Source organism: Silurus meridionalis, chromosome 15 (genome assembly GCF_014805685.1).
Source record: "Silurus meridionalis isolate SWU-2019-XX chromosome 15, ASM1480568v1, whole genome shotgun sequence".
Taxonomy (NCBI): Eukaryota; Metazoa; Chordata; class Actinopteri; order Siluriformes; family Siluridae; genus Silurus; species Silurus meridionalis.
In genome coordinates, this window is record NC_060898.1 from 13,736,334 (window position 1) to 13,749,262 (window position 12,929).

General features: G+C 36.2%; 1 protein-coding gene across 1 annotated transcript; it reads left to right on the top strand.

The window, feature by feature from the left end:
* Positions 1–6,971: 6,971 nt before the first annotated feature.
* On the top strand, positions 6,972–12,011 carry setb (SET nuclear proto-oncogene b). Its single transcript, XM_046868419.1, has 8 exons — positions 6,972–7,320; positions 8,625–8,682; positions 8,786–8,928; positions 9,503–9,606; positions 9,709–9,822; positions 10,157–10,327; positions 10,953–11,093; positions 11,203–12,011. The coding sequence occupies exons 1-8, from the start codon at positions 7,248–7,250 to the stop codon at positions 11,221–11,223; spliced, it is 825 nt and encodes a 274-aa protein (XP_046724375.1). The 5' UTR covers positions 6,972–7,247; the 3' UTR covers positions 11,224–12,011.
* Positions 12,012–12,929: the final 918 nt, after the last annotated feature.

Sequence of the window (12,929 nt, forward strand, 5' to 3'; positions counted from 1 at the left end):
TGGTCAGGAAGGGTGTTAGGTGTGAGAATGGGAGTTTCAAATCTAGAGTAAAACTTATTCAGGTCATCAACCAGTTGTGGATTCCATACAGAGCTGGGGGATGGTGTCTTGTAGGTTGTGATGTCTCACAGGCTTTTCCACACTGAAGCAGGGTCATTGGCTGATAACTGATTTTCCAGCTTTTTAGTGTAGCTCCTCTTTGCCAATCTAATCTCCTTTATTAGTGTGTTTCTGGCCTGATTGTACAAGATTCTGTGCCCATTCCTGTAGGCATCCTCTTTGGCCTGAGCTGTCAGAGTCATGTAACATAACTGTCTCACAATACAAAACATTTGCACATTTGTACACATGTACACTATTAAGTGCCAGAAGGCTTAGCACTAAAAACAAATCAAATACATGGAGATAAATGAAATGAATGATGATTGATCAACAAAACTCCCCACAGAAATCGGCTGAAAAATGGCAATACATTCAAATATATATTGAAAAACACATTAAATGTATATTAACAAACACAACACAATAATGTAAAGCACTGGTCAAAGCTGTGCTTATGTTTTTTAATTTTTTAATTTTTTTATTGGTTATCCAATCGAAATCCATTCACTTTTGAAGGAGAGTACATCCATATTGGTTTATTCCATGCATTTTCGTCTCTCTCTTTCCAAAAGCAGCCTTTGATTCTTTCTCTGGGTTAATACCCACAATTCCTCTATAAAAAAAAAAAAAAAAAAAACCACAACATCCAATTATCATCCAATTTTCAAAGCATATACACTCAAACAAAATATAACTCATTTAACACAAGGAATTATAGTCATATTTTACCTCAGAGAATCACAAAGCGTACATTACCCTCAAAGCAGATATGACTTTTCCATGTTTACAATGTAAAACTGTACAAATTGTGAGCAGAATTTGGATACACTGACAATTGGAGAGCATTGTATAAATAGATCCGATCACCTTGTAATTATGAAGCAGTTAAATAATCTTTTGAAGATATTGTTTTGGGAAAAATTGTATGTACAGTATTAGAGGAACTGTACATTGTCATGAGACCCAATTTTTAATAAACAAATAAATTCTTAGCTTGAAACCTACTAAATGAACTGCCTGGTCGATTTTAAATCATAAAAAAGTATTTTCTTTCCTCTATGTCTGAACATATTTTCACAAAATCTTCAATTGTAATAAAAATGTATATTTGCATATTACATGAATTGCAGTGCTCTTATGAATGTGCAGAGACTAATGCAAAAGTAAAGAAATTATTGAATAAATTAGATAGTTTTATTTTGGTGTACAAAGAGCATCCCCATCACTTCATAAAAATTAAGGAGTCACTGAAGTGACATGGACTATTTCACAATGTTTTCACTACCTTTCTTAAAAGTAGGACAGAAACCGCTCAGATTTCATTATAAATATCTTATCTTGGGTTCCCAGAAATGAACGAAAGTCTTACAGCTTTGGAAAAAATCAGGGTGAGGAATTAATGATGATTTTCATTTTTGAGTGAACAATCCCCTTGAAACTACTCAGGACATTTTGGGGAAGATTATCAGCATTACTATGATTTTTAAAAGAGTGAGACAGTGCCAGTAAGCATGTCATATTTGCCATACCTTTATATTTTTTGCAACATTTTGCATGAGATCAGAGTTCACCAATCTGTGATGAGGCAATTATTGGCCAATAGCACTCAGTACTTGAATAATTAAAGACCATTAAAGGTACGTTACCAGATCTGAAAAATGTGGAATAAATAGTAAAAAAGATTCAAAGCTTTAACTTACCTCTGAATGAATTCGAGCGTGCATGCAGCAGCATCCTGATAAGCCAAGTTAAAGTTAATGAATGCAGATAATGCTGCAACATTAGGCCTTCAACAAATGGTTGTGAACATGGGCCCAGGACAACATTCCTTTAAACAAACAACATTCATCTTCTCAGGCTCATTGATTCACCTATAAATAAATATGTAAGAGCAAAAGTGTTAAAAAAGTTTAGTTCACAGGTAGCTCATGTTAAATAAGAAATTGTTCAATACAACAACTTTTAAATATGTAAAAAAAAATTGTTGTATTGAAGATTACTGTATTGTATTGTAGATGTGAAAAGATTGTTTACAAGCACAAGTGGACAAAAAAAAAAGAAAAGTAGGGGACGGAGATATCTCTCTCTCTCTCTCTCTCTCTCTCTCTCTCTCTCTCTCTCTCTCTCTCTATATATATATATATATATATATATATATATATAAAATAGTGAGAATAATGGACAAACCAAGATGCATAGTAATGCAAGTTACCGTGGATGCTCAGTTTTGGTGAATCTGGTAATCTATTTCTTTCATCTGCTACCTAAAGAAAAGTAATGCATCAATAACAGTAAACAACCCCCCCCCCCCCCCCCCCCCAAAAAAAAAACAGTTCAACCTTTAAAAACCATTAAAAATCTAATAAAATTACTTACATCAGCCTTGATTAGAAGGGATTCTGTACTCTCTTTAAAATGAGCCATGAGGAGTTGCAGAATGCACAGGACCAGTTAATCTCCCTCTCCATACTTTGAGAGAAGTTTTTTCTTGAAAAAGTTTTTGAATGAAGGTTTTTTCTAAAAAAATTCCTCTTCCCTTTTCTTCAATGTTCTTCATGATTTTTTGGAGCAATGGGAAATCAGTAAACAGCTGGAAATGTGAAACGATCCCTTTGAGACAAAACAGATAAGGCCACGAATTCTTTAGTTCAGACAGTGAGTTTGGTGGGATAGCGTTTTAATTACGTCGTTGACGGTAATATGTGACCTCCATCAACTTCTGAAGTTCTCCTCTACCAGCTCCAGACTTTCCTACACTAGAATGAAGTAGTAGCATTTGCTTCTGCTTTACCACTGGTTAACAATGTTCTGTACTACAATCTGGCACTGTGCCTTTGTTTGGTTGATCTCATTTTTTCGCATGTTATATACTAAAATCCTTATTAGGTGCCTTCGATCAGCTGGTGGGGGTCTTTTTTTTATTTATTTGAGATGGCCAATTTAATGCTAGGAGGCATGACTTCCCAAGGAACTTTAAAGGTTTCAGCCCAGGTATAAGATTTTGATGAGCAAGCAGAAGAATGAGGTGGTGTAGAACTTGAACTCTGTGAACCTTGACTTGATGAATCAGAAAGGACTTGATGTGATGAGTTTTGGGGGGTTGAGAAGACATTCGCAAACAACGAATAGAAAAAATAAGATTGATTCTTTTATTTGCATTTGTTTAATTGCCCATTAGTAACAATGACATTTCAGTGAGTCTATTGTACATTTTTCCATGCATTTAGTAGTTTATGACATTGGACTTAAGGTATTCCATGAGGTCTTCTTCCTTCACAAAGCAGCCAACACCAATAGCAGTAAGCCCATGGATCACCTTTTGAAGTGTTTCATCAGAGCGACCAGGTAACAAAGAGCAGATGTTGTGTTTTATCTCCTCGGAATTGGACCTTAAATGGATGGAAAAAAGTGGTGTAACACAATCACAGATAAACCACATGTTTTGTTCTACTAAATAGGATAATAATCTGGGAGCTTCTCTTGAAGAACACAGACAAATCTTGGGTCATCATCTGTCATGCTGTACACACCAAAATCCCCCATCTGCACAGCATGCCTTTTTTACACACAATATAAATCACTGAATTCTGGTCAACAAGAAAAAAGAACAACTGATTCCTTTATCACTTCATTATAATCATCAGGATAATATTCAGGTTTACAGCACTTAAATAAGCCTGAAGCAGCTGGTGCCTTTCTGCAAGTGTTGCACATATGCGTTTAAAGTTGTGCAGCTTTCTAGCACATTGATTAAAATAGGTCCATAAATACCGAATAGTCCATAAACGAATGAGTGGTCCAAATTATGTTATAAGCTCAACTTTTGATTTTGGAAGTTCTCGTGTGAGGTTTGCTTTATTGAAGTCTCCGAGAATGATTCCAGCAGATTCCGGGTGTTGCTGCTCAGTGTCTGAGCGTCTGCGATCCGATCCTCCAGCTGTTGCACCGCTGCGTTCACGCTCGCTTGCTGAGGAATAGAAACACTGACCAGAATGAAAGAGGAAAACTCCTGCGGCGTGAATAAAGGCTTAAGAGCGCTTCTAGATCAGGACAGCACAACTTCTTTATAGTTTCTTTACACCACCTTTCATTGATGTAGAAGCATGTCCCACCGCTCTGGCCATTTCCCCGCCAATTCTGTGTCGCGGTCCCTCTGAACAGCTGGAAGCCGAGCAGATGTAACGCGCTGTCCAGAATGGCTTCATTCAACCAGGTCTTAGTGAAACACAGAGCAGCTGAGTGAAAAAAGTCCTTATTTGTCCGGGAGAGCAGGAGAAGGTTTGTCCATTTTGTTAGAGGGGGTTCTGTTCTAAAGCCCCCCTGTCGGATCCTGAACAACGAAGAGCGCCGCTGCTTCGCCAACTACAATGTCAAATTATAAAAGATTGTATGTATATATACATATAATGTAGTTATAGTTACATTCTCTGTTTGCTTACATATTCTCTCAGTGAACATAGAATCAAGCATTACTTGTATGGTTTTTAAATGTACTTGTTGCAGTCTGAGATTTGCCAAACTAAATTCATTATATTTTATACAATGACAATAAAGAAAAAATCTAATTTAATAGCATTGAATATGTTATTGTTATGTTACAGAGAGATTTGTATAAAAATAGATGATTTATTCATTAAGCAAGTTTTCTTACAAAAAATAAATATCACATTTATGTTTTTAAGTGTAAACTGACTTTCTTATAAACCTGAGCTAAGCTACATTATTATAACATTAACTGATATACTTTCATGAATATAATTTCAGCTAACGATAATTTAAAAGCACTGAAACAGGGTATTAGGTTTTATTTTATTTTATTTATTTATTAATTTATTTTTTGCTTGTTTCCCTAAGGTAAAACATTATAAGATAAACCTGCTAGGTCAGGATAAATCAAACAAAACAACAATAAAAAAGTATATTATTAATATTATTATTATTATTATTATTATTATTATTATTATTATTATTTATAAACTACATTACATAAAATTATACATATAATAAATAAAATAAATAAAAAAAATCTATAAAAAAGATAAACATTGGCCTGGTGTAATGTGGCTTGACATCGAACCACACTGAAGTGATTGATTTCCTCCAAATAGCATTATCTGAACATTACATTTATTACAAAAATAAATAAACAAACAAGTAATTATTTAAAACATGCTTAGAATTTATCCAGTTATAGTTACAATACTGTTGTACAAGGAACATCTGCAAAACATGTTTTTTTAAGCATTGGCTGTTATGGCAAATATAAAGTATCAATCCCTTACAGACACTACTGACTCTTTCTTAAATTACAGAAAATAATATAATTGGGAAAAGAAGCTCAGCATGCCATCTAACAGAGAAAATGTAAAACCTCTGTCCTGAAGACTTCCCTTAGTGACAAAAGTTAGAGCTTTATCTCTGAATTGTACAAAGCACTCTCCTTCCATGCATAAATGTCTTCTTGATAACTTTACCATATCACTTTATTATAGATTTGGGTTAATTTAACATTTTACATCAGTTTATTATTAGTCTTATTATAATTATTTACTTCACCATACATGTTTCAGTGCTGTTACTACAGTTCTAATATCAGATACATACAGTACCAGTCAAACATTTGGACACATCTTCTCCTAAAGTGTTTTTTCTTTATTTGTATTATTTATAACATCGTAAATGAATACTATAGAACTACTGTACAACTACTTGCACAACTACTGTACAAAATCATATTATGGCAAGAAACACTCAGTGAAGAGAAAAAACTTTACGAAATGAAGGTCAGTCAATCCGACAAATCTCAAGAACTTTAAATGTATCCCCAAGTGCAATCACCAAAACCATCAAAAGCTAAAATAAAACAGGACCTCGTGTTTAGCATCCCAGCAAAGGAGGACCAAGAGCTATTTCTGCTGCAGTGGATACGTTTATAAGAATTACCAGTTTTAGAAATTGCCAATGTACAAAAGGTTAAGTTGTATCCACTGTTCAGATTAGACTGTGTGATTCATGCCATCATGGTTAAATTATTATTTAATTATTCCAAAGAAACCTTTAATTTGGAAAAACAACAAGCACAAGAGACTTGCTTGGGGCAAAAAACACAAGGAACGGACATAAGATTACTGTAAAACTGTCCTTTAGTTTGATGAGTCCAAATCTGAGATTGATGATGTGCTGCATAAGATGACCTGGCCGCCACAATCACCCAATCTAAATTCAAATAAGATGGTTTGGGATGAGTTGGACAGAAGGAAAAGCAGCCAGCAAGCACTCAACACCTAAGAGAACTCCTTAAGATTGTTGGAAAAACCATTACAGGTGAGACTGTAAAATATTATATTATGAGACTGACTGAGAAAATGGCAAGAATGTGCAAAACTGTCATCAAAGCAAAATGTAGATAATTTGAAGAATCGAAAATATAAAACATATTCTTGGTTATTTAACATGTTATTGTAAGAAAAAACTTTTAAGGAGATAGGACTGATTTGCATCTGCACCTTTTTCATATAAATATAAATACAATTATTGCAATAAAAAATAGGATTACTGTTTTTTTTTTCTCAAGATAAAGAACTACACAGAAATATATGAGGAAAATCATTACAAAACATAGATCATTACTAATCATACGCAAAGCTGCTAGAAAGAAATATACATATAAGAACAAATAAATGATCTGACATTCTTGACGCTGTGTTTAAAATAAATACAATGTGAATTTAAACAGTTTCAAATGTAATATGTTAATCCTGGTTGTGAGCGATTGGGTGAACTTCCGGCCCTCCAGCCAATCAGCGCGCTACCAACGGGAGCGAGCGTCGTTTTATAAAACCGAAAGGCGGGGTTTGTTGTTCTCTCTAGTGTTCCGCTCGGGAAGCGCGTGCACGTTGAGCGGGAGCGCGCCGTACAGAGAACAGAGCACGGCACTGTGTCGAGTCGCGCGCGGATCTGAAGTGGAGAAGCGCGACATTATAAGGCTTTATAAGCGCATATTCCGCCTCACATACACACGCAGCGGAGTTTTCTCTTCGTCCTCCTCGGTTGGGAGATCTAACGAACACGTTCGGGATCACATTCGTGTGGAGGTTTTGTGTTTTTTTTATTAGATAAAAGTTGCGCTGGTGAAGAGAAGCAGCATGTCGGCCTCGGCGGCGAAAGTGAGCAGGAAGGAGCAGAACTCGAATCATGACGGAGCGGACGAGACCTCGGGTAAAGGCAGACATGGCGGCCTCCTACGGCGTACCACCGCCATTTTATCATCACATTTTCTCCACAATAGTGTCTCTATTTCGCTCTGTGTAATCGCGGGAACATTGTTGTAGTTCGTCGTTTAAATTTTTTCCCTCCACTTTAAAGCCGAAGTCACCGGTGCCGACTTAAGCCGCAGATGGTGAAGACTGCATCGGTGACCCGCGGCCATGTTTCGCCGCTCATTGTGCCACGCATGTTCGCCGCACACTGCTTCACCCTTTGTCCTTTCTCATAGTAAAAACGCAGCTTTTCTAGAGATGGTCGCTTTTAATGAATTGTATCCAACGATCCGTTAACGTCGTCGTTCGCGTGGGTGAAATTGTACCGAACGCGTTAAATCGCTCTCCGTGTAGCATGGTAGCCGTTAGCATGCTAGTTAGCGCGGCGCCGCGTTTATTGTGTCTCCCCGCCATCACGGCTAACTCTCCGCGTGGTTCGCCCAGTACAGCGACACAAAAGAGCTGCTGGGTAAACCGGATTTAGGCGCCATTTCTTATACAGAGCAACTACACACTGGTCACACTTTTTAAAAAAACAACTTAAAATAATACGGATTGTTTGATAGGTTTTCGGAACCTGTTAGCCGTGTGGCGTTAGCGGCTTCCAGGCCTTGTTCATTCAAACCACGCGGCCCAACATTTCAGGTAACCGGAAACCACGACTCGAGCGCCTAATCGAGGCTTATTCATAGTTTTATTATGGTGGATAGACGGCATTTCTTTTGTCCTGGGACGTATTATTTACGATATTAGCTTCAGCTGAAGTTCCGGGTTTATTGAGCATCATCGTGCGTGTTTACGTGCACCAGTGAAAGTCAGCTGTGTTTACGCGCCACATTCATCTGGTCCTTTTCCGCAACCTGTAATGCGATAAGTAGTCTTACTTTATATATATATATATATATATATATATATATATATATATATAAGTTGAGTCCCCCCAACCCCCAAACGCATGTGATGATGATAATAATAATAATAATAATAATAATAATAATAATAAATACACATCTGGATATGTTGGTGATGGCTAGTAAAATAGTTATAAATGTAATTACTTTTGCATAACTACATGAAAACACAAAACAAAAACTAGGATAGGATGCAGTATCGTTTGTTTTTCCATTTCGGTTTTGCACAAATCATTCTATGCGTCGTTATTTGGGGGGAACCCCTTTTCTACATTCATTACATAACCGCTTAATCAGAGGCTTCATTTATATTTAAATAAATTGACGTGACTTTCTTTTGTTTCCTTTCAAGAAAAAGAACAGCAGGAGGCCATTGAACACATTGATGAAGTACAGAACGAAATTGACAGGTACTGTACTATTCTGCTGTACTTGTGTGCCTTGTAATTTCTTTATCCTGTAAAGTGATGTGGCTAAGAGAGACGTTTTTCTGCTTTTTGTCTTTTTCATCAGATTGAACGAACAAGCAAGCGAGGAAATCCTAAAAGTTGAGCAGAAGTACAATAAGCTACGCCAGCCATTTTTCCAGAAGAGATCAGAACTCATAGCCAAAATTCCAAACTTCTGGGTCACAACATTTGTCAACCATCCACAAGGTGAGAATGCACTCGGGTAAATTAATAAGATATACCTGTATTCGTTCCACAGTGGGGAAATGTCTTTATTTACCGTGAAGTGTAGTGTAATATTCTGTATCTGTTTATCGACTGTTCATTAGTGTGCAGGCTGCTTAAGAACAGTCATGTGTCTACTCCATCACGATTCTTTTTTCCACAGTAAAGCCAAATTTTGACTGGTTTATGCATAAACCGTAGCAAGCATTTCTTGTAGAAAAGGGAAATCTGTTGTTTATGTACATTTAGAGTTTTGTCTGGGTTTCATAAACTTTTGTGACTAGAAGAATTTACTTTAGATGATTTTTAGTGTTTGTCGCGAGTGGTGGAGTGGATTGTCTGATTTAATGGCTTGAAATAAAGGAATCTAAATTAAACAAATCAGGCTACAAGTGATGCATGTAAAATAATATAGAACACTAAATTTGATGCTGGTCAAATCTACTTTTTCTAATTAAAATATTGTAGGATATTTGGCGATAGTCACCAGATTCTAGAAATTTCTAACATATGCAGATGTATTTATTTCTATTGAAGAGTGCTTTTTGTGTATTAGTCTCAGCTCTGCTTGGTGAGGAGGATGAAGAAGCCCTTCATTACCTGACCAGGGTTGAGGTCACAGAGTTTGAGGACATCAAATCAGGTTACAGAATAGATTTTGTAAGTTGCTTCCCTGCTTCTACCTTTTATTCTTTATTACATGTAAACTTGCTATCGGATGCTAAGCAATAACTTCCTGCTTTATTTTATGTTTTGCTTTAGTACTTTGATGAAAATCCCTACTTTGAAAACAAAGTCTTATCAAAAGAGTTCCACTTGAATGAAAGCGGTGACCCGTCTTCAAAATCCACTGAGATTAAATGGAAGGCTGGAAAGGTCAGTGTTTAAACACTTTCAGTGTAATCAAATTCAGTGTTTATTTGTTTTTATATATATATATATATATATATATATATATATATATATATATATATATATATATATATAATTAGATATAGAGATAGCAGCAATGGCTGTCAACAAAAGTTTGTTTACCATGAGCTGCTATCAAGAAACAAAAAAAGTTTGCTCTTTTGTTTAGGGTAACGTTTAAAACGGATGTGTGCTTTTTGAGTAGTTACCGGATCTCTTCTGTTTCTAGTAAAGCTTAAATTCATCCCTTTTTTTTTTTTTTATATATATATAATTTGGTTATCAAAATGTGTTTCAGGATTTGACCAAGAGGGCAGGACAGACACAGAACAAGGCTGGCAAGAAGAGGCAACATGAGGAGCCTGAGAGCTTCTTCACCTGGTTCACTGATCACTCGGATGCTGGTGCTGATGAACTCGGTGAAGTGATCAAGGATGACATCTGGCCCAATCCCTTGCAGTATTATCTGGTACAGTTGCACTCGCTATGACACTTTTGTCCTCACGTAAATGATTTTAACAATCTAATCAATATAAGGATCCAAAATGCAGAAAGTGCAAACAAAAACCACCAAAAAAAACAAACAATTGATGATTTCTACACTTTAGAAACTTGCCGGATTTTAATGCACAGTGGACGCAAAGTTTTTACCACAGACTACTCGGTTTAGTGAAAGGGCCAAAAGATGGCGCTGTTGCTTAAATGGTGTTTGGTGTTCATTGTGGAAGGGGTTTCAATAAGGAATACACGAATCATAAGTATTGTGTTTTTTAAAGCAGTTTTTCAAGGCGAGGCTTTTTTTTTTTTTTAAATATTTAGCGAGTTAGTTTTGTGGGTGTCCTGCCAGTTTTCTTTTGGTCAGTCTATCTACTCACAGCATAAGGTTTTGTTTCCTTGTTTTTTTCACCATTGTGGGGGGGACCACAAGAGATTCCGATTTCTGGGATTATAAATGTTTTCAAAGACTAAGGGTTTAGGTGAGGTTTTAAGTCCACGGTAACAAACTAGTTAATGATTATTATTATTTTTTTTTTGTACTGCAGTGACTGTTTCTATGTAGGATTTGTATAATTGTTGTTTTTTTGTTTACTTAGGTCCCAGACATGGATGATGAGGAAGGTGAGGGTGAAGATGAAGATGACGAAGAGGAGGAAGAAGGTTTGGAAGATATTGATGAGGAGGGGGATGAAGATGAGGGAGAGGAAGATGAGGAGGATGAAGGAGAGGATGGAGAGGTAAGGTGTATTAAATGCTTAAAATGAACTAAGTGTTTTAAGTGGTGTATACAATATAACATTTGGAGTAATTTGAGATTATAATCTGATCTGTTCCTTCTCTGTGCAGGATGATGGTGAGGATGACTAAAGCTCACATGGACACATTCTGATATTCCAACCCCCTTCTGTACCTGTTCTTACAATTTGAAGTCATCCCCCCCAGCCAGAGGGAGCAAAAATGCTTTTTTGGTTTTGTTAAAAATTTTTTTTTTTTTTTTGTGCTCCGTCTTCTGTTCTGAAGCCTCTCCTGTCCTTCCCATGTCTAATCAGAGTTGATTCCCTGGACATTACCTACCTGCGTTTGAAAAACTAGTGGCATTTCTTTGCTGAAGCCTCTTGCATCGTCCATCTCCAAAGACACATACCAGATATTAACGAACCTGCACGTCATCTTCTGTAGACTAAACTGAAGTAAATAGCAATTTATATATAAGTACATAAATGCATTTTTTTTTTCTGTGAATGGTTGTGATATAAAATAATAAGCCATTGGTGCAGTGATGAGCTAATCATAGCGTACATAACTAGCCACTCATTTTTCTTTTCCTCTTGTTCCTTTCTGTATATTGTACTATGGTTTAATGCGGGGTTTCTGCTCCAGAGAGTCGACAGTTTTTCCTAATGTGACTATTGTATTAAAGGAAAGCACCAGCTTGTTCTCATCCCCCTCTTGTAAACATTTTGGGGCGCATATGAGATGATCAGGGTAATAACCATTGTTATCGAAGGCAGATTAAACTGGGGGTCGGGTGGGGTGTGCGGGTCAGCGACAACATTCTTGGGTTTTGTGTTGATTTGAATTTTCATTGTAATGTTTTACAGACACCCATGAGGTTTGAAATTTACATTTTTAATAAAAATAAAACACAAAAAGAATTCCTTCTTGTAATTTTGAGCTTAGACATACTTCAAGGACTATTTAAGCAAGTGATAATAAAACTTGTAGAATCTCATTAAAATTCACATTTGGGTGTTTTTATCTTACTTTTCTTCTCTATAGACTTTTTCATCAACATGTATTTCAGAACCAGCAGGAAGCTAGTGCAGAAAATTTCTGCCTTCAGGAATTCACCCAAAACCCCTTCCTTTTTTGTTTTTTACACGTCTAACTTTTCAAGGTACCAGCTGTCTATACTATATGCAGACTTCTAATCTACTTGAGTAGCTCATGTAATTATTAGAGCAGTTTTTTATGGTTATATTGTGTGTATTGAAAATGTCAATTTAGCTCAAAGGTTCAGATTTCTTAGCTTGTTTGTGGCTTGTTCTGACTCCTAGGATTAAATGGAATTGAAAAATCCTGACTTATTTTGTATATGTACATAAGATTTTAGTTTCTCGCTTGCATTTAGAATTATATCAGCATGGGCCATGCATAGTTTGTTTCAGCTAAAAATCGGTGCATTTCAATAGAAGACATTTTGCTGCAGAAGTGATTCATATTCAGGTATTTTCTTTAAACATTTCTATTACTGCTAAATGAGTTCCTTTTTTGGGCATCAGGTTGCCCACAATAGCACACAGTTTCAAGATAAGAAATATTTATTTAGTACTGATCTTGCTTTATTATGAACCAAAAGGTAAGTATTCAGATCTTATGTTCAGTACTTTGCAGAATCACCTTTGACAACAATTACAGCTTTGAGTCTTTTTGCACACCTGCCATTGTTCTGTTTAGTGGATCTGGCAGATCCTCCCAATAAGAATGCTGACATCTCAATACAGATGCTTTGAGGTTCAAGTCTGGGGTTTTCAGAAAACTGCAAATTCATTTAAGTTGTCATACTGGGAAAT